The 27,940-nt window shown below is 39.4% G+C and overlaps 1 protein-coding gene across 1 annotated transcript; it reads left to right on the forward strand.

Moving 5' to 3' along the window:
- Positions 1 to 230: 230 nt before the first annotated feature.
- Positions 231 to 27,940, forward strand: LOC311096280 (uncharacterized protein; the record flags this gene model as incomplete). The annotated part of the gene is made up of 17 exons (XM_084135347.1): positions 231 to 621; positions 7,262 to 7,684; positions 8,205 to 8,591; positions 8,668 to 8,739; positions 8,989 to 9,381; positions 9,508 to 9,905; positions 13,153 to 13,266; positions 15,365 to 15,387; positions 15,823 to 16,100; positions 16,182 to 16,265; positions 16,605 to 16,724; positions 16,843 to 17,027; positions 18,865 to 19,025; positions 19,199 to 19,444; positions 19,609 to 19,771; positions 27,511 to 27,613; positions 27,696 to 27,940. The coding sequence occupies 17 exons, from the start codon at positions 231 to 233 to the stop codon at positions 27,797 to 27,799; spliced, it is 3,645 nt and encodes a 1,214-aa protein (XP_083991473.1). The 3' UTR covers positions 27,800 to 27,940.

Raw genomic sequence — 27,940 nt, forward strand, 5'->3', positions numbered from 1 at the left:
ATTGCAAAGGGACTCAGATTTGGCCGTTTTTATCTCGTTTTGTCAGCTAGATAAAAGAAGTTGTTCTGAAAGCTCACAACAAATTGTCTTCAGCTTCAACTAAAAATGCAAATGAAACAGTGATGTTAAGTAAAGAGAGTAAACTGTTTCATAACATAACCACTACAAAAAATACACATAAAAAAACATTCATTTATTAATTCTGCAAAATATATATTTTTAATATTTCCATGACAACAGCTCCACCTGTTGACCCCTGCTACAACTACAATATCCTGGATGATTCATGGAGAGCCACCAACAATCAACATTCCTCTGAAATAATGTGTGACTCTGTGGTCAGCTGGAACGGCTGGTACCGTCTCTTCATTCAGGGTCAGAGCGTTCAGATGCCAGACACATGTGTTGATGAGTTAAGTTGTGGCACTCATGCTCCACTGTGGCTGAACGGAGGACATCCAACAGTTGAGGATGGAGTGGTCACTCGAGATGTCTGCGGTCACTGGAGCAATAACTGCTGCTATTTCCAATCAAATCCCATTAAAGTCAAAGCCTGTCCAGGAGATTATTATGTCTATGAGTTTGTGAGCCCAACTACCTGCCATTTGGCATACTGTGCAGGTAAATATATTTACATGTGCACTTTGTTCATGTAAAAGATATATATATATATATATATATTATATCTAATAATTATCATTTATTTCAGATTCAAGCAACATAAACACTACCACTACTACTGTCACACCAGAGACAACCACAACAGAAACTACAACCATGGACACTACGAGTGGTAATATGATGTATTGTGTTGTAACAGATTGACCTAAATCTCATGTGACTTAGTGCATCCTATTCGTCACAGTGTTACAATATGGAGGATTAATATTATGTGATACATATAAATAATTTAAAATAATTTATAAAGCTATATAGGCTATTATATTGTATTATCAGTAATTTAATTATTACAATTATTATTACAATTATTATTATAGCCTATTCTAATTGCTTGGCTTCCTAAAACCAGTGTAAATGTAATGGAGACACTATATCACAACAAAAAAGAGGTCAATGCAAAGACTTTTTACCGTTCCATTTGCACACTGAAAATGGGTTTAAAAGGTCAGCCGCAAAAATAACTGTGCCCACTCCTTTTCAGAGCTAATTTTCACTGTGTCTTTAATAAATCTGGACAGTAGTTTTTAAGGCCAAAAGATGGTTTGCGCTAATGCGAGTGTTAGTAAATCTGGCCCAGAACCTGTCATTTCAACTATAGGCTACACTCTGCTTACTTGGCTTTTTTTTCTATTATTCAAACAACTGTAGAGAGAAGGGTGTACGTTTGTACAGTTCAAATTTGAAATCATAAGTGTGCTAAAACAGTCTATTGCTCTCTCTTGGCCCATTTTGTTGGATAATTTAGTATTTAGGCAACAACAACAAAGAAACTTTAGGCAATGTCTCACTTCAACTTAGGGAAAATGGGCAGTTATACTGTAATAATAAATAGTTATGTTTCCAATAAGTTTCACACAAAGAAAGAAGATCAAAGAGTGGTTCAAGTAAATCAAATTTGAATCAGGATGGGACAATGATTTTATAAGAGAATTTGGGTCCTTCATATTCACACAGGGCCCAACAGTAACAGAAGTTCCAGGGAGCCCTCATAGTCCATGAGCCTTGTTTAAAAAGGCATTGTATAGGCTGGGACACATATATTCAAGCATAAATAAATACTAAAATACTAAATCATTGTTAATTAGTTTTCTGAACCAAACTGGATCGTGCGGCCTTAATCAGATATAGTTGCAGACCACCTTTAGTAAATACACCCACTGGTACACATTGCCAGTAGCAGGTTGAAGTGTCCTAACCAGACGTGATGCGATAAGAAGGACCTGGCTACAGCCTGCAGATACCTACCCTGATATAGCTCGATCATTTTTCATAGGCATACATGATAGAAAATGTGTCCGTAGTCGGTGTAGGAAGGAGTATTTCATTAAAAAAAACTGGAAAAGCTGTACAGTTTTACAACTCCTTCATTATAAGGCACAGCCTTGTTGTGAGCCTATGTGAATTCACTCCCCTACAACCAACCAGAGCGTTATCCCACCAGCGGAGCTAGTTGATAGACCGTATCTGGTCGGCAAAACTAAGAACACATCTTCCTTTTTAAGAATGACTTAAGTGCCGTTCTCTTTTCTCAAATAAAAGCTTAACTCCAAGTCCTCCAGAGTCACGGCCAAAGCCGATTCGAAAGACCGCTGTTCGCCAGCAGCAGCAGCCATTCTTTGTTTTCAAGTAGCAGGGAACTGTCGCAACTCTGCCGTCATTATGTTAAGCCTGCCCGCCTATATATATATATATATATATAGAAGATGCCGGACTAGAGTTTGGTTTTTCCAGCTCGAAAGCCAATGGAGAGTTACTAGACCTCACTGGCTGCAAAATAAAACTTTCTGCCGCTAGGGTGCGTCTAGATTTCTAGGCTAGAATTACCACATACTTCTGACTCAGATCAAACTTACTGTAAAAAAAAACACTATTAGCGTAATCATCTAAACCTATGATATCTTCCTTTATTTCAGATGAGAACAATTCTTAATGCAGCATATATTTTATTTAGTTTTTACATGTACAATAGCCTACTGCCTACATTTAAACTCGTTTAACAAACATTCTAGAATCAAAAGTTAAACCTTTAAAAGCAATTCAAGTGTAATCAACTGGTCTCTGTTCTCCCGTTTGCACGGTAGTGGTGCTGGATCTCTTGCGGGAGCTGGGCTCGTGTTCGTGTTCGGCGGGGTTAACTTCAGACCGCCGCCTGCGTTTCACTCATTACCGAAAGATGCTGTGACTGACTCCATAACCTGCCCATAATAAACAAACATTGCACAGCTCTGAGAACATTTTAACATCTGAAGTAATTAGATTTAGTAGGCTATCTTTAGAAATAAAATGATTTGTTTTATGCAAGGGATCACGCAAAAAAAGACCAATGCAACACTAGAAGGTAACTGACATCGCGTCTTTATATGTTGCCTTGCATAAAATAAAATGATTTACAGCACAGTAATGATTTTATAGATTAAATAAAACATAAAACAAATGTAGGCCGACTTCGCCGAAGAAATGCACCAAATCAGCGGCGCTGAGAACTCTCCAAGAGAGGATGACTCACTGTAAAATGTAGGCTACCGCGATATCGCCGCAACTTGAATGATGAAAAATAAGTTTAAACTGATAAGAACCAAGTATAAAAATAAGGTGTAATGTACATTATAAGTTTTGCTAATGAAATGAAAAGTTTGCTTATTTGCAGATCAATAGGTAAATGTCTGCACTTATCTTTCTTATTAGTGCTGAAGAATGACTAAAACAATAAAATAAAAAACATTGATTAGTGCTTTTTAAGTGCTTTAAAAATGAATTACCTTTGTACTTTTACTAAAGTAATTTTGAACCTGAAATTTTGAATAGGCCTAATCATAATTTTACTGGAGTAATATTTTATTGGGGTATCTGTACTTTTACTCAGGTAGGCTACTTGATTTGTGTACTTCATCCACCACTCCACTCCACTCCACTGCACTCCACTGCAAAAAAAAAAAAAAAAAAAAAAAACGCATTATTGTAGTGACTACTGTGTATGACTGTTCATTAGTAGTAACTTCATAGTTATTTTTCTTGAACCTTAATTAGTAGATAATTAATAGTAGTTCTTCAGGAGGTTTTGATTAACTAATTGTTACTTAACACAGTCATAAACTTCCATTACATACTGACTAGTTAACACATCTTCCTTAGTAGTTAACAGTGACTTAAGTGTTAATGAAGAATTACCTATTAGTTCTTCAGTAATTTCTTAGTGGGTCATTCTAAATGTCTATTTTTCTGTCCCAAACCTTTACAGAAATATTACTTTTGAAAAACACTTAGGATTACAATTTCTTTATATTTTAAAATAAAACAATATGTTATTTGAACAATTACACCAATTATACATAAAAATCTCATGATATCACTTGACTTCCTTCTTCCAAATTCCTGAATACCTATGAAGAAAGGCCCATAGTAAATCCACTGTCTCTTTTCAGTTATCAGAAATTGTCTCATGATTTATCTCATGATTTCATATTAAGCTTTTAGTTGAACTGGGATGACCTACTTTATTGTTAGGGAATTGTAAAAAAAATAAAATAAAAAAAAAAATAGAATACAAATGGATTAAACTACTTAATTTAGTTATAACATGTATACTTATATTTAGTATACCATGACTGACAACATGTGGTTTGATACCTTGCAGCAGCCATTTTGTAAAATGATTTTTGGTGTTACTGTCACTGGTGTCACCTTCCTTATGGGTAACACCAGTGACTCCTATTTATAGATCAACTTTATTCAAAGCTATTAATTTAGATTTATGCCAAATGTAACAATTTAGTCTCATCTTTATAGTTGAAGAATAAGTATCTTTGGTCTTATGTATTGGTGATTCATTGTGTCACTGGTGTTACTGTGTTTTTTTTCTGTCACATAAAATAAAATGTCACATGATAATTTTACATCCATTTAATTATGCTACACTCAAAAGTTAAGATTTAAAGTATTGCATCATAACTTGATAAAGTTTTCAAATATTTTAAGTAATCCATCCGGCTCCAGGGGGATAAACGAAGGCCTTCTGAGGGTAATCCGTGCGGTTTGTCGTAAAAAACATATTTAAAACTTTATAAATGAAAATATCTTGCTTCCGACAAACGGTCGACGCGCGTTCACAGCAGATGGATGCCGGCGTATGACGTAACCATCCCTTTTGGCCGAACTATCCCTTCCATACCGTATCCATACGGTAATCTCTCTACTGTGCGACAGAGAGTCGCGTGGTTATGACGCAATCGTTAGCCTACTTTTACAAAAACTGCTTCTACGGGGCCATAACATAAGCTACAAGGTAATGGAGCATTTTATACATTGTCGTGTTTCTTTAGAAATAAATAATGGACAAATGGAGTCTTCAAACGCCTTAGATGTAAAGTTATTAGCTGTCAAAGTGACGCCAAAATGAATGGGAATCAATGGAATGCTAACAGCAGGTGAAGTTCTGCTACAAGATGGTGGCACACGGCCGGCTTCAACTTCCAGTCGACTTCCCTTCCGCTTGCGTCCACCCCCTATGTCCGTTCCAGTTGAGAGAGACCCAGAGGTGAAATGTCGCCCGCGCCCCTCGCCCGACCCCCTTTTCCACTTCTCACAACACACAGCTTCTGTGCATGGTACATTTTCAGCAAGCAGGGGCGCCGGCAGCACCAAATTAATAAAAAAACACAGTATATTGACCCGCTTTCTGTTTTCTATCATGCGCCGTGCACGTTTGCGATGACGTAAGATGCACTCGAACGCTAGCCTGGTAATACCAGACTCTGCTACTTCACTTTGCTTCGTAGACAGAGTCTGGAATAGCATAATAGAGAAGTGTTTTCTCTCTCGCGGGGGGCGCTTGTCTGAAGTTTAAAATCATTGGTTACCCGTAAGCCAATCACATAACGTTTGGTTATGGCGTGTGTTATGCGCATGCTCAGCAGCATCTAACTTCCACTGTAAACACATGTATGATGCGAAAACAAAACCATCGAGCGAAATACCGGAGTGAACATGGCTGTGCGCGACTTTTGCAGATTATGTGAAGTAAAAATCTACGCATCCACGGTACAATCAGCATCTACGTCACGGCTCTCAGCCCGCCCTCTGTTCATTGATTGGCCCGGCTGTTTTCAGGCCGGTGGAAAACTGAAAGATACGCTGCTATCTCAGACTGAATACAGAAGCGAAATGAAATTGAGCGGAAGTAGGAAGTCTGACGTAGTCAGGCTACTCAAACGCACCAGGGTTCGATAGAATCAAGTCAGAGAAAGTCTAATGAGGGGAGAAGTGCCACTCAACAAACTTCCGGTTGCAGTTCCACTCTTGTTCCATATGAGGGTGCTTACATGATGAGTGCAGAATGAATGGAGGTCTATGGAGCTATACTGCTCAAAATCCACTTATCTTAGGATATAATTTTTTGTCTAGTAATTTGAATGTTGTTTTCGAAAGGGGATGCAAAGAAATTACACAATGCTTGGTGTTAGATTTTTTAGAGTCACTTATTTGCTTTAAAAAGTCTTTAAAAATGTCGCTGACGTCAGAATGCTGACGTCATTAGCAGAATGCTAGCGTGTTATGGGCAACAACAACTCAACCTGTAAGAAATCGAAAAGAAATAAGTACTCGTTCATTCAACTTTCGATCTATAACCCATGTTCAACTTGCAAAACCTACAATCAAATCTGAGATTTCTCAACGGCAATCGGGTGAGGGAGACAAATTTAGCCGTCTAGCCCCATTGACTCCCATTCATTTTGCACTCATGGCGAGCGCCCCCAGTGGAACTCTGATTGGAACTACAACCAATAGGACTTTATAGGGCGTTGGAGTGAACAGGCTTTCCGTAGACGGGCTTTGATCAAGTTGAGTGTGAAACCAGATCAGCGCTGCGGGGGGCGCCGGGAACAATCGCGCTCGGGCTCGGACTGCAGCAAACAAGCCCAGTGTGAAAGCAGCCTTAATGAGACCGAAAGAGAGACGATAGTAGACGTGAAAAGGATAGGATAGTAGGAAATGTCATATATTACAAATATATTGAAAATAAAGAAAATATATATTCGGTGTTATCGAGGGAATGCGCTGAATGTAGTTTGTGATCTGGATGGAAAAAAGCATGAAATATAGGATTTTACAAACCCATATTATTTGTCCTTTACACTTGTATTGTTATTTATTAATTTGTTTATTTTAAGTTTATTTTGAATTGTTCATACAGTAAACATCACACTCTTTAATTATCTGATGATGATCTTGAATGTAGTTCCTTTATATGTTTTGTTTCAATGGGAAAATAATTGTACCTAAATTATTGAATTTCACATTTATTATCAAAGTTCCATAAAAGTATAACTTGGTAATTTCTATCTGGTGAAAACAAATATGAATACTGTTCCTAGAAATCACTCAGTCGAGATCAAGGGTCAATTCTTTTTAAATGTGTGAGAGAAGGTATAAAGGATACACTTGTTGTAGGTTTAGTCAGTTTATTTAGTTCATCCTCATTTTATCATCCCAATACAGACACAGATGTTAGATGTTTACCTGTACTCTTGTGTTTGACACATCAGTGAATGAGTGAATGAGTCTTTTCTCTTTATTCTCTCAGAACCTACAACTGATCCATGCTATGATTATAACACTCTTGATGAATATTGGAGAGACATGCGGCAAAGCCCATATCAGTACTATGGATATGATGACACTCTTGTTGAATGGAGTGGCTGGTATCGGCTGTATCTGAATGGAGAAAGTGCCCAGATGTCTGAGTGGTGTGTGAGTAATGTGAGATGTGGTGGAGACACTGGACTGTATCTCAACGGTTCTCATCCAACACTTGAGGATGGAGTGGAGACCCGTGAAGTCTGGGGAACTAGTTCATGGTGGTGGGAGTGGTGGTGGTGGGGGTATTCCAGTGAGTGCGGCGCCTACAGTTCCACATCCATCCGAGTCAAAGCCTGTCCAGGAGATTATTACGTCTATGAATTTGTCAAACCCATCATATCATCCCCCCAGCCTATGTACTGTGCAGGTACAATATTCAATCTTATCTTTATAATTTTTTTTTATGTCAGTATAAGTGTAAATGCTCTAACTATTAGATCATTGAACATACATCTTTTGTTTTATGAAAATAGTCATGTTTTAACTAGTTAGAATTAGTGGTTTGCAGTCCATTAACTATAGTAGGTTATGTTACAGATCAATAGCACCTAGATCTCTTTGTTACACAATTCCTCAAATTACACGTTATGCCATTTGTTCAATAATTAATATGTAAACTAAAAATGTATATGAAAACATTGTGATATTACTCTACAGTCCTCTTGTGCCTATATCTGAAGTTAAGTTTATTTTCTCAGATTAAAAATTATTTGCACAGCTTTTGTCGTGTAGACTTGCCCCATTTTAGCCTGACAGTACACTACTGGTTAGAATATAATTGCACAAAATCATGTAATTAACCATCATAATTGGTCTTATGGTATAAAACTCTTATGCTCTTTAGGATGTAATATATTTTAACAGTACTTTTGCAAACTTCATGACAGTTGCTTTCCAAAGCATCAGCAGTGATCCCTGCTACAACTATGAGTCTCTGGATCGTCCCTGGAGAGCCAACAATGAAAGTGGAGATTACATTTGTGATGAATCTTTCTCCTGGAATGGCTGGTACCGGCTTCTCTACTATGGAATGGACATCCGGATGCCAGAGACCTGTGTTAGTTCATTCACCTGTAACACAGAAGTCAATCTGTGGCTCAATGATCCTCACCCTCAGATAGAGGATGGAGTGGTGACCAGGGAGGTCTGTGGTGGTTATTGGGGAAGCTGCTGTGATTATAAGTCAACCCCCATCAGAGTGAAAGCGTGTCCAGGCAATTACTATGTCTATGAACTTGTGAATCCACAATTCTGGTGTTCAGGATACTGTACAGGTACTGTGGTTTTCTGATTTATTTTCAAACCTTTTTGTAAATGATTTCTAAATGACATGAATTTCCTTCCTTTTAGATGTCAACACTATTTCACAGGCAGTTTCCACTATAAGTCCAGATATATTCACTGGATCCAGCATCACCTTGAGTAAGTTGTAAATAATATGAACAAATATATAAGTGTTATAAAAATTATATATTTTTTTTCAATTAAAGATTTACATTACATTTTTATGCATAAACATTTTCACTCTTACACAGTCACATTAAATGGTGTATAAAATGGTTTATGAATCTCATGATTATTACAGTGTTTGACTGGTTCAGATTTGCACATGTGAAGTTCATCATTGAAATATAACTTGTTTGTTTTGGCCTCATCATCTCTCACTAACAGATTATGACCCGTGTAATAACTACAACATACTCGACAACTACTGGAGAAGCACACTCAATTACTGGTCTAGTTATGGATACATATCTGATCATGATGACACTCGTGTAGAATGGGATGGCTGGTATCGACTCTTCATTAATGGATCAAGTGCTCAGATGCCTGAGTGGTGTTTTTATTACATGTCATGTGGAGGTTATAGTTCTCTGTGGCTTGGTGACTCTCATCCTCGGCTAGAAGATGGAGTTGTTACTTGTGAAGTTTACAGTACTCACTATGATCAGTGCAGTCGCTACAGATCCGACCCGATCCAAGTCAAAGCTTGTCCTGGAAATTATTATGTCTACAAATTTACCAGACCAACTCTTTCAATCCCAGATCCTGTATATTGTGCAGGTATATTCATTCATCTTTATGTCTGACATGCTTGTCATGAATTGTATTGATTTATATTCATATTATTCATTTGAATATATTTAATCTTAAATATATTATGCTCTCTTTCTCCTTTTTCCTTAATAGTACCTTTCTCCACCCCAATTGTCGATCCCTGCTACAACTATACCAGTCTGGATGAGCCTTGGAGAGCCACAGACAACTCTTACTATAATAACTATAACTACTATAGTATGTGTGATTATAATGTGGAGTGGAATGGCTGGTACAGGATGTTCTACAATGGTGAAAATGCTCAGATGCCAGAATCATGTGTAAATCAAGGCATGTGTGGCACTAATAACCCACTGTCGCTCAGCGGCCCTCACCCACAGCTGGAAGATGGAGTGGTCACCCGTCAGGTCTGTGTCTTCTCATGGAATGGCTGCTGTACTTACAAATCCCACCCTATAAGAGTCAAAGCCTGTCCAGGAAATTACTATGTTTATGAGTTTGTCAAGCCGATATTTTGTGGAGCTTACTGTGTAGGTGAGCACTTACTCGTATGATTTTCAGCCATTTACTTTTCTGGATATTGTTTGAATTGAAATGATTGTTGTTAATATAAAATGTTCCTAATACCAGAAGCCTCAAGTCAGTCCATCTCATCACCGTCTACAACAACAGAGACAATCCCATCCATAGAATCCATTACACCACCAGTCACAACCACTGGTAAAGTCTTGTCTTGCTTCATAAACTATCTTGAGCCTCTTTTTGGCCTTGTTTTTTTAATTTTTTATTAAACATGATCTCTTGAAATGTTCCTGTTACATTCAGAGTAAGTAAATTCATAGCTAAATTAATTTCTGCAGAAAATATTTACAAAAATCACATTAGTAAAAAGCAATACAGCTCACAAATGATTATGCAATTCAAACTCTATATATTTTAATGTAAACAGAATGCATTTTAGATAAAGTGAAGTACTGAAACTTTGTTAATAGTGAAAACTAAACCACCAGTGTTTCTCAAACTCAGTTCAAAACCCCTGTTTGCATACCCCACCATTAGAAAGAGGGAAATTACTGCATGTACAGACAGATATATATAGATATATATGAAGAGTTCAGATGCAAAAGCCTCTAAGGGCCCTATTTTAACGATCTGAAACGCAAGTGTCAAGCGCAAAGCGCAAGTAACTTTGTGGGCGGGTCTTGGGCGCTGTTGCTATTTTCTCGGTGGGATAAATGACTCTTGCGCCCGGCGCAAATCTAAAAGGGGTTGGTCTGAAGTACCTTCATTATTCATAGGTGTGGTTTGGGCGTAACGTGAAATAAACCAATCAGAGAGTCATCTCACATTCCCTTTAAGAGCAGACGTGCTTTTCCATAGCGGATTGCTATTGTAATGGCGGATTTGCCAGGCGCGCGCCAGGAGCGGTTCTCAGCCGAGGAGAGCAACGCTCTTGTCACGGCCGTAAAAGAGAGAGAAGTTACATTGAAATGGAGAAACCCACCCAAATTAACTTCAGTTAAACAGGCGTATGATAATTTGGGTAAATGTGTAAGCTAGATGTATGCTTTTATAATAAATTGTCTGTCTATCTATTTATCTATTGTAATGTATGATTTGCAAAAATGAAAACTGCTGCTTCTGTGTAGATGAGAGAATCAAAGTGCGCATTGTGCACACACTACATTGATTATGGCCAAGCATGCGCCCTTAAAATAGCATATGAATAACATGCGCAACGCGCCACTGACCTGCAAAATAGCATGAGGGAACGTTTGCACTGGAATACGCCTCCTCTTTGCGCTGAACTGCCCCCGGGAGCGCAAGTCTATTTCTTAGTTAACCGACGTGCGTCTGGGGAGGGAAAAGTCCGCTTTGCGCGGGTGCAAAATAGGAATGATACATACGTCGGTGTACAAAGTCAATTGCGCTGGGTGCAAGATAGGGCGCTAAGTGTCACGAAACTGCTCCGAGACTCGAAGGTGAGATCCAATAGCAGCTTTATTAAGGGGCAATCCAGACACGTAATCCAATAAACAGGCAATGGGTCAAAACACAGGTAGACAGTCCAAACAAACAAAACAAAAACAAGACAGGCAGGGGTCAGAGGCAAGAGAGTAATCCAAGGAACAGGCAAGAAATCCGAAAACCAAGAAACAAGAAAACCAGGAAAACGCTCAGAGTTACAGTGTGACACTAAACAAAACTTCGCAATGATTGAATGAACAAGGAATAAATAGGCTGAAACTAACAAGGTGATGAGATACAGGTGAATGAGATACAGGTGAATACAATCAGTAATGATGAGTCCGGGCAGTGAGTTATGGGAAATGTAGTCTGAGTGAACAAGATAGTCTGGTGTGGAGTGCCCTCTGGTGGCTCTCATGGGCACTCCAGCTGGTGACCGTTACATAGCCCCCCCTCAAAGGAGCGGCTTCCAGACGCTAAAAAATAGTCTAGGAGGGAGGTGGAGTGGAGGCGGACTCGAGGACGGGATGGAGGGCCAGGCCAATGGAGCGGAAGGACTGGAGACTGCAGCAGGATGGGAGGCCAGGGTAGATCAGGCTGTGCAGGCAACCAGGGCGGAGCAGGCTGTGCAGACGTTCAGGGCGGAGCAGGCGACCAGGGCGGAGCAGGCTGTGCAGACGGCCAGGGAGGAGACGACCCTTCAGGAGGCCAGGGAGGAGACGACCCTTCAGGAGGCCAGGGAGGAGACGACCCTTCAGGAGGCTATGGCACAGGAAAAAAAAAAAAAAACAGGAAAAGACACATGCTCAGAAACAGGAACAGACACATGCTCAGAAACCGACAACGGCTCAGGAATAGGAACAGACACCGGCTCAGACACCGGTTCAGGAACAGACACCGGCTCAGGAACAGGAACAGGAACAGACACCGGCTCAGGGACAGGGACAGACACCGGCTCAGGCGTCCATGGCCCAGGAACAGGAACGGACACCGGCTCAGGCGTCCATGTCCCAGGAACAGGAACGGACACCGTGGCAGTGGCTATCTCTGCTGAGGGCTCAGGCGACGTGGCGGCGGCCATCTTGTCCGGAGACACTGGCTCGGCGGCGGCCATCTTGTCCGGAGACACTGGCTCGGCGGCGGCCATCTTGTACGGAGACACTGGCTCGGCGGCAGACGTGGCATGAAGAGACTCAGGCTTGGCAGGCATGACGTGGAGAGATGTGACGTGAAGCTCTGGCTCGGCAGGACTGACGTGAAGCTCTGGCTCGGCAGGACTGACGTGAAGCTCTGGCTCGGCAGGACTGACGTGAAGCTCTGGCTCGGCAGGACTGACGTGAAGCTCTGGCTCGGCAGGACTGACGTGAAGCTCTGGCTCGGCAGGACTGACGTGAAGCTCTGGCTCGGCAGGACTGACGTGAAGCTCTGGCTCGGCAGGACTGACGTGAAGCTCTGGCTCGGCAGGACTGACGTGAAGCTCTGGCTCGGCAGGACTGACGTGAAGCTCTGGCTCGGCAGGACTGACGTGAACAGTCTCTGGCTCGTCAGAAGTGACAGGACGAGGTTGTGGAATGAGGGCTAATGTGGGAGTACCACGTTTCTCCTCCGTGATCTCCACAGCATAGACAGAACCACTCAGTTGCAGGGCCAAATAAATATAAAATCCTAAAGTCCATTGGGGATTGTGCAGTGGCATAGCTGACCCGAGTGGCTCTGATAGTCCCCCTCTAAAAAAAATCATGAGACACAGAGAGTCCATACAAGTGACATTTGCCAGATTGATAAAGTCTCTTACGTACTCCGCGATAGGTCAATCTCCTTGACGGAGACACATTATCTGTGCTGCTGGATTCATGGTTGGTCTCGCTGCTGGATCTTGATGAGGCGAAGTTTTCTGTCACGAAACTGCTCCAAGACACAAAGGTGAGATCCAATAGCAGCTTTATTAAGGGGCAATCCAGACACGTAATCCAATAAACAGGCAATGGGTCAAAACACAGGTAGACAGTCCAAACAAACAAAACAAAACAAAACAAAACAAAACAAAACAAGACAGGCAGGGGTCAGAGGCAAGAGAGTAATCCAAGGAACAGGCAAGAAATCCGAAAACCAGGAAAACACTCAGTTATGACACTAAACAAAACTTCACAATGATTGAATGAATGAACAAGGAATAAATAGGTTGAAACTAACAAAGTGATGAGATACAGGTGAATACAATCAGTGATGATGAGTCCGGGCAGTGAGTTATGGGAAATGTAGTCTGTGAGTGAACAAGATAGTCTGGTGTGGAGTGCCCTCTGGTGGCTCTCATGGGCACTCCAGCTGGTGACCGTTACATAAAGTGAATTTTTCTTCTAGAATGATCATTTTTATAAAGCTTGTATATTTAAGTTTAGTAATTTCACTTAAATGACAATTAATAGGTCTTTTGCATTGCCATTTAAGTGAAATTATTGAAATTAAATATACAAACTTGATAAAAATGATCATTCTAGAAGAAAATTTCAGATGGCACTTAGAGGCTTTTGCATCTGAACTCTTCATATATATATATATATAAATGTCTAAAATAACCAAAAAACATAGTAAATGATATTGATGCAAAGAACAACAATATACTGTAAAACTGTATCAATGTATAAAAGGCTATCAAATATATATATTATAAATTATATATATATATATATATATATATATATATATATATATATATATATATATATATATATATATATATATAGTGCATTCATACCGTATATACCCGACTATAAGACGACCCTGACTATAAGACGACCCCCCCATTTTCCAGACTTATTTTTGGGACAAAAAGAGATTTTTGTGGAAAAAATCTGTTTTTCAACAGAAAATAATTTAATTTGAAAATTGCAGTGACAATTCATTCTCTCTCTTCCAGCACGCGCGCGCACCTTTCTCTCGCTCTCTCCCTCTCGCTCTGCGTCTCTCTCTCTCTCTCGTTGCGTCTCATGCGCGCACCTCTCTCTCTCTCTCTCTCTCTCTCTCGCTCTGCATCTCGCACGCGCACCTCTCTCTCTCGCGCGCTCGCTCGCTTGCTCTGCGTCTCGCGCGGATTAACTTTTGTGCATTATCTTTTATGCAGATTAACATATTGGAAGGGAAAGCTGGTTTTGTCTTAATGGGTCGCGTTTCAGTCACTATTTCATATTAATTCCGTTGTTCTTTCTCCCTTTCACCCCGTAAATTGTTTATATTGCGAATTTAAGACGACCCCACATTTTTCAGCCTATTTTTAGGACAAAAACCTCGTCTTATATTCGGGTATATACGGTAATTATTATGCAAGTTGACATGCTGATAATATTTTTTCTCCAAGCAAATTTTACCAATTCCAAACCACTCCAAACCAATTCCAAACCATTTTCCAGAATGGCAACCTATCTGGAGTCTCCAGAAGTATAAACGGTGTCAGGATCTCAGAGATTTTGTTATGGTAAAGAACCATTTCAGCTTGTGATTCTTATTAAGTGTGTTACATATTTCAGGATTCTTTAGCAAAGTCTCTGAGATCCTAATATCTTGTACTTTTGGAGACTCCTGCAGTTCTGGAAACTAATGGCACTGGAGACTAAAGGGTTCCTAATAATAAGAATCAGAGTGTAATTTGATATCCTTTTATACATTCATACAGTTTTAAAGTATATTGTTGTTCTTTGCCTTAATGCCACTTACTATGGTTTTTGGTGAGATTTTTGGACCCCCTGGCTATTTTAGACAGACCCCAGTTAAATGCATGAAAATGCATGAAAAATTAAATGCATGAAAAACATGTCAAATTAAATAATTAGCAAATGATACATGCAAGTGTAATAAGCCATGAAATTAAATCAAAAGCAGAGATCTAGGAACAAGATATTTTTGCAGATTAGTTAAAAAACAAAACAAAAACAAACAAAAAAAAAACATTTGAAATGGAATTGAGTCAGTTCTAAAGTAAAGACGTTTTAAAGTTGAAAGAACAAAATTCTCCTTTTCAATCAAGATGTCTGTGCAGACCACCACCACGTGAGAATAATGTTTTTGCAATTAAGTGGAAAAGAGTGTTTTGAAAACACTGACTTCTTGAAGTCCATTTGCTTGTAATACTTGTGCTCAATTGCAAAGGGACTCAGATTTGGCTGTTTTTATCTCATTTTGTCAGCTGAAAGAAGTTGTTCTGAAAGATCAAGACAAATTGTCTTCAGCTTCAGCTTAAATGCAAATGAAACAGTGAGCTTAAGTAAAGAGAGTAAACTAATTCATAACATAACCACTACAAAAAAATACACATAAAAAAAAAAAAACATTAATTTATTCATTCCTCAAAATATATATTTGTAATATTTCCACGACAACAGCTCCCCCTGTTGACCCCTGCTACAACTACAATGTTCTGGATGATTCATGGAGAGCCACCAACAATCAACATTCCTCTCAAATAATGTGTGACGTTTGGGTCAGCTGGAACGGCTGGTACCGTCTCTTCATTCAGGGTCAGAGCGTTCAGATGCCAGACACATGTGTTGATGAGTATAGTTGTGGCACTGCTGCTCCACTGTGGCTGAACGGAGGACATCCAACAGTTGAGGATGGAGTGGTCACTCGAGATGTCTGCGGTCACTGGAGCAATAACTGCTGCTTTTTCCAATCCAATCCCATTAAAGTCAAAGCCTGTCCAGGAGATTATTATGTCTATGAGTTTGTGAGCCCAACTACCTGCAGTTTGGCATACTGTGCAGGTAAATATATTTACATGTGCCCTCCGTGCATTTAAGAAGTAATTTTTTTTTTAATCTAATAATAATTATCATTTATTTCAGATTCAAGCAACATAAACACTACCACTACTACTGTCACGCCAGAGACAACCACAACAGAAACTACAACCATGGACACTACGACTGGTAATACAGTATGATGTATTGTGTTACAATATGGAGGATTATTGATTGGCATCAGCAAATAAGATTAATATTATGGGTTTGTGATGCATGTAAATAATTTAAAATAATTTATAAAGCTATATAGGCTATTATATTATCAGTCATATTGAAGTGATTCAGCCATAGGCAAGAGGCCAAAGGTAATCACAGCCATGCAGATATAGGTAATAATGCTGTATCATAATGTATTTCTTTATGCAGAGATTGCAAATATTATGATGGGGACATTAAGCTCTGATTCTGTTAACATGACTCAGTGTATTTGTGTTGTATTTCATCTATCTGTGCTTTTCCTCTTAGATGTGAGAGATCGCTGTTCTGAACTCAACTGCTCTGAGGATGAATGGTGTGGGAAGAAAAATGGTGTTTATGGCTGTTTATGTAACGATGACCAACCCAGACCACAACCTGACTCTTTTGGTTGGTATTATTCAACAAAAAATAAATAAATAAATAAATATATATATTTTTTGGTCATTAGTTACCTTTTACTTTTTTAACAGTTCTTACAATCTTTTGTCTTTTTATCCCCTCTCAGAGTTCTCAGAAACCTGTGAAAGCAGCTCTGGCTCCATATCTGTGTCTCGCTGTCAGCTCTTTGAGGCTGGTTTTCCAGCTGATGTCTTACACCTCAATGATCCCAGCTGCAAAGGAACGGTCCGGAATGGCAGAGTGGAATTCCATTTTGATAATGATGAACACATCTGTGGTACAAATCTTTTGGTAGGTTTAACTATTGTGGTGAGATCTGGTATTTATCTCATTTTCCTGATTAACCCCATAGTATCACAGTTGCTAGGTTGTCTTGTGCTGTCAGGTCAGAAAATGATTTATTTCCTCACTAGCTTGTTTTTAATACCAGCCAATCTAGGTGTAGTCCCTACACTCTCGTGAAACAATAATAATCATTGACAACTAGACATATGGATCAAATTCATGCTTACCCTCCAGCAGAATCGGTCCAGGAACCTTTGTTGTCTTTGGTCTTGCAAAGATTATTATAATGCTCTGGCTTTCGCTAATGGAACTGTCTTTGTAAGCTGAAGTAAAACTTTACAGTGTTTGTCTTTATTAAATACAATTTTATTTAAACAAAAGATAAAATACTGGTTACACAAAGACTAATATTTGTGGCAAATCATCAAAAAGTTACAGGATATAAATTTCAGCTTATTCAATCTCAACAGGGCAGTCCTGTATGAGTGAATATTACAAAAGGCTAATTACCTTGTAAGCAGTTCAAGCGATAGGAGTACAAATAACTTGCTCTCTTCCGAAGTCTACAAGTTACAATAATGCAACAGAGCAATATAAGCAAAAGAGTTAGAAACTGGACTAGAAGAAAACTAAATTCTTCTTAGGGATGCAAACGACATCAAAATCAAAAATGCAACAACTAACAGTCAAAATGCAGTCATATTTATACGGAACTGGGTTACATTGTTCCTATGCAGTTTCTTGGTTTTTTTTCCAGAGGAAACAAATCTTGTGACATTAACCTTCTATTGCTCCAGTCGAGGGGGTTTTCAGTGACATTATTGTTTCCCATATGGGCATTCTTGCATCATTTCCGTCCTCTGCGCTTTGGACTTCTGTGTAAGTGTGTGCTTGCATATGTATCTGGAAGTGTGTTTGTAGGTCCAAAATACCTGTTAAAATTCACATTTCCTACTACACTATGTACAATCTATTCAGTACACAAAATTTAAATATTTGTAGTGTTTGATAGAACCAACAGAGTTTGATCTGACCACTTGGGGAATCTCTTTGAGACTTTGAGAAGTCTGTAGAGAGGTCTGTAAGGATACTGAACCTGTAGAAAACAAAATTAAGGTCCCAAACAGACTTCTCAAAGTCTCAAAGAGATTCAGTGGGGAAGGATACACATCATAATGCCACAAAAGATACTGGAACTTGTGTCCACTTTCTTCAATTCTACATTCTAAAAATTCAATTTGTAGCCCTTGACTGATACATTTTGGGCTTTGTAGTTTTTAATGATATATATATAATGTTGAGTTTATATTTACTCCAAGTACATGGTTAGGCAGAGGCTATTTACACTAACTCCACCCAACAGGTCTTTAATAGTAGGAATAAAGTTTTCAACAGGTCTTTAATTGGCCTATAATTTAAATTGGATGTTGTATCCTCACGTTGATCGGACGGGCTGAGACATTGACGCGACACATGCAGCTCTTATTACCACTCAAAACCATGGCTCCCTTCCTGGACCTTCGAGGACCTTTACTGACCAGCAGATTCAATATGATAGGGTCAGGGGAAGGTGTAGTGTGGGCTTTAGGGACAGAGACAAGTAATGTCCCTGTAAGGTAGCATGAATTTATTATTATCGCAGACTGTTTTATAATAGTATTACTACAATATAAGGTGCAATTTAGTAAATGCCACTATTTGCACAAAGTATAAATAGCATCTAACTACTTTTTTTTTCTTTGTGCAAAGAAAATACTGCTGTAGTGCAAATGACTGCTGCCTTTTTAAATACCTTGAATTCAATTTAGGCTAAATTACAAAATGTTATATTTGTTGTCCACAGGCTAACAGCACCCACTTCATCTATGATAACTTTATTCTGGGGACACCGAGGTCAGAAGATCTCATCATCAGCAGAGAGAAAATCCTGAAGCTTTCTTTCAGCTGTGCTTATCCTCAATCACAAACACTTTCCATGAATGTGGAAATCAACCCACTGGAGAGGTGTGAGTCAAATACAAATACTGGTTTCAGCAAAGCTACTGTTATTAAAGGAGTAGTTTACCAAAACTGAATATTGTGTGTTTGTGTACACACAATGCTATGCTACTCCTAATGCAGAATTTTACCCATAAAACAAAGAGGTTTTAACACAGACATATCCATTATTTCAACAGTATTGTGAACAAGACTCTTCCCGCTGGTGAAGGCAGATATCTGGTCCGGATGATTCCATATGAGGATGATGAGTTTACCCGGCCCTTCACTGGTCGTGTGGATGCAGAGCTCGACCAGGAGATGCATGTGGAAGTTCGTGTTGAGGGGGTCGACAGCCGCCAGTTTGCCCTGGTGATGGACACGTGTTGGGCTACACCTGTGAATGATCCTGATTACAGCCTCCGCTGGGATCTCATCCTTTCAGAGTAAAGCAGGGATTTTTTCTATTCTTTAAGTCTATAGCCTTAACTCAATGTAACATTTGAATGCTTATATGCTTTGTCTTTCAGTATTTCAGAACTAAAGCATGAGATCATTTGAAACAGTTAATACAATTACAAATAGAATTTGTCATTATTGATATTCTCAGGTGTCCCAATCCAAATGACGACACAGTGGAGCTGCTGCAGAACGGCGTCTCTACATCCAGCCGTTTCTCCTTCAGGATGTTTATCTTCACTGCAAACTCCACTAAGCTTTACCTGCACTGTGCTGTTCACCTTTGCCTTCTGTCAAGCAATCGCTGCTCAACGGTGAGTTTACAAAACCTCTCATAGTTCATGAAATTATAATGTTACATTTTCAAGAGTAGCTTTAGTATTGTATTGTGAAATAAATTTTCACTGTATGTGTTGAAGATCAACCTAATTTATCAATTATATTGGCCAGTGTGTCTGTCTGTCTGTGTATACAGTATGTGGAGTATCTATAGTAAAATGTGGTAAATGATACATGTAAAGGTTTTCAAATCTGCAGTTACTTAAACTAATATAAGTAAGGTTGGTATGTTTCAAGATTTAAGGTCAAATTTACTAAACAGGGCAAATTAGCGTGAGACACATTAAAGAACAGAGCCAGCCGCAAAAATAACAGTGTCCACATGTTTTCATTGCTAATTCTTCACTGTGAGACTTTAGTAAATCCTGACAGTAGTTTTTTTAATGTCAAAAAAACATTCTCTCTCTATCTGTTAGCAGTCATCTGTACACAGAAATGACTGGGCCCTTGACTGGGCCCCCCACCCCCAATCAAAAAATGTATATATTTATATAGAACCTGCATTGCCATAGCATTACCTGTGTTTCTTACAGGATTTTTGGTAAAGCTGTGGTGAGTGGACCTCTGTACCTCTAGGGGGGTTGAAAATTTAAGAAAATGTTCTGCTTTTTAATGTTAAATTCATCAATCTGGTGCACTTTGAGAGTTCAAAATTAAAAACTCCAACCCATATTCAGTGTGCAAATTAAAAATAAAACCTCTTTTAGTTACAGTATCTGTCTACATTACACTAATAATAGTTATAATATTAATCCCATGATATAATAGCCATATATTGTAAAACAAATGCACTGAAAAATAAAGGAAACTTTAATAATTAGTGTTGTACTAATTTCTATACTTGAAAGAGTATATTTCTATACTTCACATTAAAGATGTGATTGGTCCAGCCCAGTGACCATCAAGAAAAGAACCAATGTCCCGCTGATCTACGTGTTTCATGGGCCGGAGTTTCAGGAAAAAAACTAACGCTGACTTTTTTTGACCAATGCATTACACCGGTACTAACCCAGCGCCGCCGATTAAGCAAAACAAAACAAATGTACGAGTTTTATGGGCCGTTAAGACAAAAAAGAAAAAAAGTATGAGATGCATCGGCCCAAAAAGCACGTCGGCCCACTGGGAATCTCCCGGTAGTCTCGATGGCCAGTAGCCTACATGCCTGGACGTCACACTTTAAATCATACCTGTTGCCTTTCACCATCCACTTATTTAGCTGCTGTCGCATCAATTGACATGCCATCTCCCTTTCCCTCTTTCTTTTTCTAATTTTAACCCCCGCCTTTTTTGCTTTATCCATCTTTTTCTATATGGGGAGGCTGCAGACCTGGAGCCGGTAGATCTACGCCCCAAGCAGTTTTACGCCCCAGCAGTTTTACGCCCCTGCTGTTCCTCATGTGTCCAGTAGGGGGATATGCTGCGAAATAACACCATTAAATCGACGCTCAAAACGTACACATTAATAACCGTCCCGTTCATAGATTTTGCCCGAATTTGTGTTTTTTGTTAATTTAAATATAAACGTTTTAGTATAAATCTGCATATCTGTAACATATAACATATCTGTAGATATTAGGTTGGGCTTCACTCAGCCTATACAGAAGACTATTTGTTTTTATGAATTAAAAAAATAACACACATAGTTGGATCAGATGACAAGTAATGATATATGACATACTGTAGAATAGTTATATATGACCTACTGTAGAATAGCTCATTGAATATTGAATATATTAATATTGAATAAATAATAATAATAATAATAATTAATAATAGAATATTCACTGTATGTTTTTATACAGGAGACTGAGTGAAATGTGTTGTTGTGAATTTATATAAAGTTACAATTAGATATTAACCATATTTAGCCCATTAGACAGCACCGTGTAATCATATGGATTCTCTATTAAATATCTGCTGTACTATTCACTTAGTCATCATACAGCTACAAAACAGTGTCCTACATAGCATTTTATGAAGACAAACACAATTTATCCCTTTTCTAAAATTCCAAGGGCCATTTATAAGAAGGAGACAATATTGTTGTTCACAAAAACATTATTTATCAACACCATTTATGAATTATGATGACTCCTGTAGATGACTCCCCTATGGCTTGCCAATCTTCTTTAACTGTTTTTCTATCCTCCTGTCAAAGTGCTTCTGCTCACTGATAAAAAATAAATAAATAATTAAAGATAAAAAAAAATGTAAAAAGGACATCCATGGTGAATTTGATCTTGTCAAATTCACAAGCAGCAGGACTCACTGTTACATTTTGTATAAAATTCCTGAATCCTTTTTTTTTTTATCACAGTTGCTTTGGTACATTTCATCATTATCCATTATATCAATTCATTATTTCCTTCATTAGTGAAATTCTAAATACACCTTCGCAATTTATCAGGACACATTTACAAAATAACGTGTAATAGAAATGTATTGAAAACATGCTTAACAGTTTATGACAACTAGTCAGCCATTTTGCATTTAATGACTTATGCAAGGAACTAGTATAATAGGCCTATATTTTGATCAACATGACATAAAGAGTTGATAACGTAGGAAACAGCAGACAGTTGTACATTATCAATTGCATGAATGTACCGAAGCATTTGCAATTTGTATAAAATGAGAAATTGCTTTTATGATGTGCACAAGTGAAAGATGATGTGATTTCAGGTGTGATCTGAGAAATGCACCAAAGCAACTGAGATAAACTATAATACTTATTGGAGACCCTGCAGAATCACTGACCCCTATGAGTCACAGACCACATAAAAGAAAGTGTTACGAGAACACAAACTGCCTTTTTAATTTGAGTTTCATATCTGTGGGTATTTCATTAAAAAAAACTAAACTTTAAAAAATGTAAAAAGGACATCCATGGTGAATTTGATCTAGTCACAGTGTGTGTGTGTGTGTGTGTGTGCTGCCCAGAATTTATGTCAGGTGAGTGTGGATTGCATCAATTTACTCCTGATCTTCAAAGTACAATGGCACAGGCACTTGTTGGTGGAACACTTTTGGAAAAAGTGTCAAGACACTTTGATTTCTTTTGGCCACTGATGATGGACTGTGCAGAGAAAATTGAAAATGACATTAAAAACATGTCCTTGTATGTCTCTGTAAGTCATTTATTTATTAGAGAAGCTATTGGTTTGGAATGCAGTTAAAAAAAAGAGATGGGTGTTTATAGTTTATACAAGTTGAGAGAGAGAGAGAGAGAGAGAGAGAGAGAGAGAGAGAGATTTTCATAGCTAAAGCAAACACACACCTTTATGGGATGCATCATGCAAGTTACTTGGCAAAGACTGAGTATGATAAATCCCACATTAAGTGCACACAGCCTACATTTTAATCCAGATCAGTAAGCTATTTTAAGAAAAATGTATATTTAGATATAAATTAGATAGTTAGATCATCTCATTTTATAAGAAACAAGTCAAACCAGAAAGGAGTAAAGGAGTCTTACCAGAAGAAGCAAGATAAAGACAGGCAACAAAAGAAAATTCAAAAGAAAATTAATTTTGAAAGTGAGTATAGAAGACTAGGGGCAGCTAAACTTACACGTGGTAAGCTATAACTTATAAATTTAAGCCAGACAGAACATCAACCTGACCGTCCAGAACTTTTTGTCTCTCGAAATAAACTAGATGTACCGCATGGCGGTACAAAATATGACCGCCGCTCAGGCCTGCACTGGCTTTCCACAAAAAGAAATGACGTGGAGCAATTTGGCTGTATTGTGTGTTTATGTATATACCTAAAAAAAGTAGTAGTATGTGCATGTCTGTCTGTGTGTGTGTATGTGTGTGTGTTTGTGTATGTGTGTGTCTGTGTGTGTGTGTGTCTGTGCATGTGGATTTGTATGTGTGTGTGTATGGGTGTGTGTCTGTGCGTGTGGATGTCAGTGTGTGTGCATGCTTGCATTTGTTTGTATTCCTGCATGTGTGTGTGTGACAGTTAGGGTTGCCAACTTCAGAAAAGGAAAATGCGGGACAATCGTGGTTATTTATAGGAAAATGAGGGACACTCAAAATATTTGTACTGTATCACACAGTGTACGTCATTTCAGTGTCTGCAGTTAAGTTTGTGTTTAAAAGGTTATCAGACATAAACACATTTGTATTGCTTAACCTATTTATGTATTTAATTCTAAAAATAATTTTAATGTCATACATGAAAAAAGTCACATTACAAACAAACCATAGTTCAAAATAACAGCATTTATCTAAAATAGAAAGCTTTTTTAACATTATACACTAGGCTTACAGTTCAAAAGTTTGGGGTTAGTAAGATTATTTTTTGGGAAAAAAAATAAAGAAAGTAATTGCCTACTTTTATTCAGCAAGGATGCATTACATTAATCAAAAGTGACAGTTAAGATAATGTTACAAAAGCTTTCTATGTACTTTCTAAAAGCTTTAAAACATTAATAATAATCAGAAATGTTTTTTGAGCATATTATTCCCTCAGGTAGATTACATGTTTTCTTGCGTGGCTGGATGTTAGACTCATGAACAATAATCACGTTGTTTGCATTCGCCAAAATTGATTAGCCGAAATCAAAACGTGGACAGTGAAAGGAAATTACCGTTAGCGCGAGACGAGTCCGGCTTGAAGCGGAAGCGACCAGACGGCAGAGGATGTTCGCAAATCAAACAATGATTTGTCTCAAAACAGTGATTAAAAAAAGCTGTGATTGGATGATGACAGGTGTCGGTGATCATTCTCAAGTGTCGTGGTCAGCACTGCTGCTGTTGCTGTTGTATCAGTCAGTGGTTTATCAGCTTGTCAAAAAACGGGACACGGGAGGTCACGCAAGGGACAAATAATTTAGGCCCAAAATGCGGGACGTCCCGCCTAATTCGGGACAGTTGGCAACCTTAGTGACAGTATCATCCTAAACCAGCAACCCTTCGCTCAACACCACCATCTACAGGCCGATGAGTGTACAGTCACTAAATGTGCACATAAATGAATTTATTTTATACCCCCCCATGGATGAAATTCTACGAAACTTGGCATACCCCCAGAGGATGTCAAGTTAATCATACACATGAAATATGGTGCAGTTCTGAACATCTCAATAGGGGCGATTAAAGCAGAATAATATTGCATTTTCATTTTTTATGGGAGGGGCGCAAATCACAAATGACTGATTATGGGCTAGGTTGATGTGGGCCCTTAAGAGCAACATACCATCAAAATTTCTTCATCCTTGGTGCCACGGTTCAGGTAGTTATTTAGGAAAAACTGCATTTTTTGGGTTTGGGGGGGCCCAGCGCGGGGGGGGAGTGGCCCCCGGGGACCAAACGAAATTTTTCCGTAAAAGTCTAGTGGGGCTACATGCCCACCAAATTTCATGTTCCCCGGTGTTTCGGTGTCCCTGGTATCGTTGACGAAAAATTCACGGGGGCCCCAGCGCGGGGGGGGAAGTGGCCCCCGGGAACCAAACAAAATTTTTCCGTAAAAGTCTAGTAGACCAATATACCATAAAAAATTCTTCATCCTCGGTGCCACGGTTCAGGTAGTTATTTAGGAAAAACTGCATTTTTTGGGGTTTGGGGGGGCCCAGCGCGGGGGGGGAGTGGCCCCCGGGGACCAAACGAAATTTTTCCATACAAGTCTAGTGGGGCTACATTCCCCACAAATTTCATGTTCCCCGGTGTTTCGGTGTCCCTGGTATCGTTGACGAAAAATTCACGGGGGCCCCAGCGCGGGGGGGGAAGTGGCCCCCGGGGACCAAACGAAATTTTTCCGTAAAAGTCTAGTAGACCAACATACCATAAAAAATTCTTCATCCTCGGTGCCACGGTTCAGGTAGTTATTTAGGAAAAACTGCTTTTTTGGGGGTTTGGGGGGGCCCAGCGCGGGGGGGGAGTGGCCCCCGGGGACCAAACGAAATTTTTCCGTACAAGTCTAGTGGGGCTACATGCCCACCAAATTTCATGTTCCCCGGTGTTTCGGTGTCCCTGGTATTGTTGACGAAAAATTCACGCGGGCCCCAGCGCGGGGGGGGGAAGTGGCCCCCGGGGACCAAACGAAATTTTTCCATAAAAGTCTAGTAGACCAACATACCATAAAAATTCTTCATCCTCGGTGCCACGGTTCAGGTAGTTATTTAGGAAAAACTGCATTTTTTTGGGTTTGGGGGGGCCCAGCGCGGGGGGGGAGTGGCCCCCGGGGACCAAACGAAATTTTTCCGTACAAGTCTAGTGGGGCTACATGCCCACCAAATTTCATGTTCCCCGGTGTTTCGGTGTCCCTGGTATCGTTGACGAAAAATTCACGGGGGCCCCAGAGCGGGGGGGGAAGTGGCCCCCGGGGACCAAACGAAATTTTTCCGTAAAAGTCTAGTAGACCAACATACCATAAAAAATTCTTCATCCTCGGTGCCACGGTTCAGGTAGTTATTTAGGAAAAACTGCATTTTTTTGGGTTTGGGGGGGCCCAGCGCGGGGGGGAGTGGCCCCCGGGGACCAAACGAAATTTTTCCGTACAAGTCTAGTGGGGCTACATGCCCACCAATCGATCGGCCTATGCCTAACAAGTGACTACAAAATAAAGCATTATTTGGAATCAATGTATTAAAACCTCTTGCATGATAATTACAAACTGTACATAAATGGATTCCTTTACTCTTGTTTAATAAGACCAACATACCATAAAAAATTCTTCATCCTCGGTGCCACGGTTCAGGTAGTTATTTAGGAAAAACTGAATTTTTTGGGGTTTGGGGGGGCCCAGCGCGGGGGGGGAGTGGCCCCCGGGGACCAAACGAAATTTTTCCGTACAAGTCTAGTGGGGCTACATGCCCACCAAATTTCATGTTCCCCGGTGTTTCGGTGTCCCTGGTATCGTTGACGGAAAATTCAGTAAGGTGACGAAAAAAAAAAAAAAAAAAAAACTTTGACAATCCCTATATGACCGCTTTCGCTAGCTACGCTAGCGGCGGTCATAATTATAGACCCATCCATTGATATATAGAAATGAACTGATATCTACCTAGCTCTATCAAGCTAATCGTTTATAAATAATAAATGTTGCATCATTGCTAAACAACAATAACTTTAGCGGATTATTTAATATACCTCAATTCGTGTCGCTGTACAGTCTCCCCCTACTGGACGCATCAGGAACAGCAGGGGCGTAAAACTGCTGGGGCGTAAAACTGCTTGGGGCGTAGATCTACCGGCTCCAGGTCTGCAGCCTCCCCCTACTCATCTTTTTCGACGGCAACTCACTACTCGTACCTGCTGCTCGCTCAGCGCTCACGGCGCCCGCGCGCGCTCGCGATATTAAGTAGGCTACAACAAAAAATAGCTCAGACCATTTTCAGGAAAGGGGTGTTTCATTATGACACAGGCTACATTTTACTCGAGGAACATTAAATAAAATGCGTTTTTTCTCACTTTCAACAATTAATGGTGCTATTTTGGTTTAAAATATAATATGGTAACCTTTGCTTATATTTAGGATGAACATAATTATAGCTGGACTGCATGCCCCCCCCCCCCCCCCCAGCGGCTGGGCCCCAGAAAACGTTCCCCTTTATCCCCCCTTATTGACGGCCCTGTCTGTTAGTAAATCTGGCCTTTAATGTTCAAGGCTGCTCTCTTCTGGAGACTTTCTGCAACTCTTTGTTTCGTGTTTGTTCAGTGATATTTAACAGAGATTCACAGCTGGATTTTGCTCTTTTCTCTATTAGGACTGTGACTCTGGACACCAGCGGAGAGAGGGCAGGTCTCTGGACTTCCATGACAGTGCTTCCATATCCATGGGTCCTCTGGTGTTGTCTGAAGGGAACACAGGTGATTTTAATGATTCGTAATTAAAGGTTTCTATGTAAATACATTATATTTCACTGCATTTCATTATATCCCCTGTTCACAGATAAGTGGGTCCCAGAACAAGTGAAGGTATCTGAGGCTTCTTGTCTGTGTGGTTCTCTGATGCTGATTCTTGTTCCTCTGATGAGTGTCCTGACACACTTTTAGTTTAGTACCACAACATTTACATGCATATTGTCTAGAGTAGTTTTAATTAATGTGGAACTGATGCTACACTGGTTGTGGGTTTCTAAACATTTCTTTATTCAATTAATGATATTTCTTGTGGACTAATAAAGGAATTATTAT

This window comes from Abramis brama (assembly GCF_963993115.1).
Source record: "Abramis brama genome assembly, chromosome: 14".
Lineage (NCBI taxonomy): Eukaryota > Metazoa > Chordata > Actinopteri > Cypriniformes > Leuciscidae > Abramis > Abramis brama.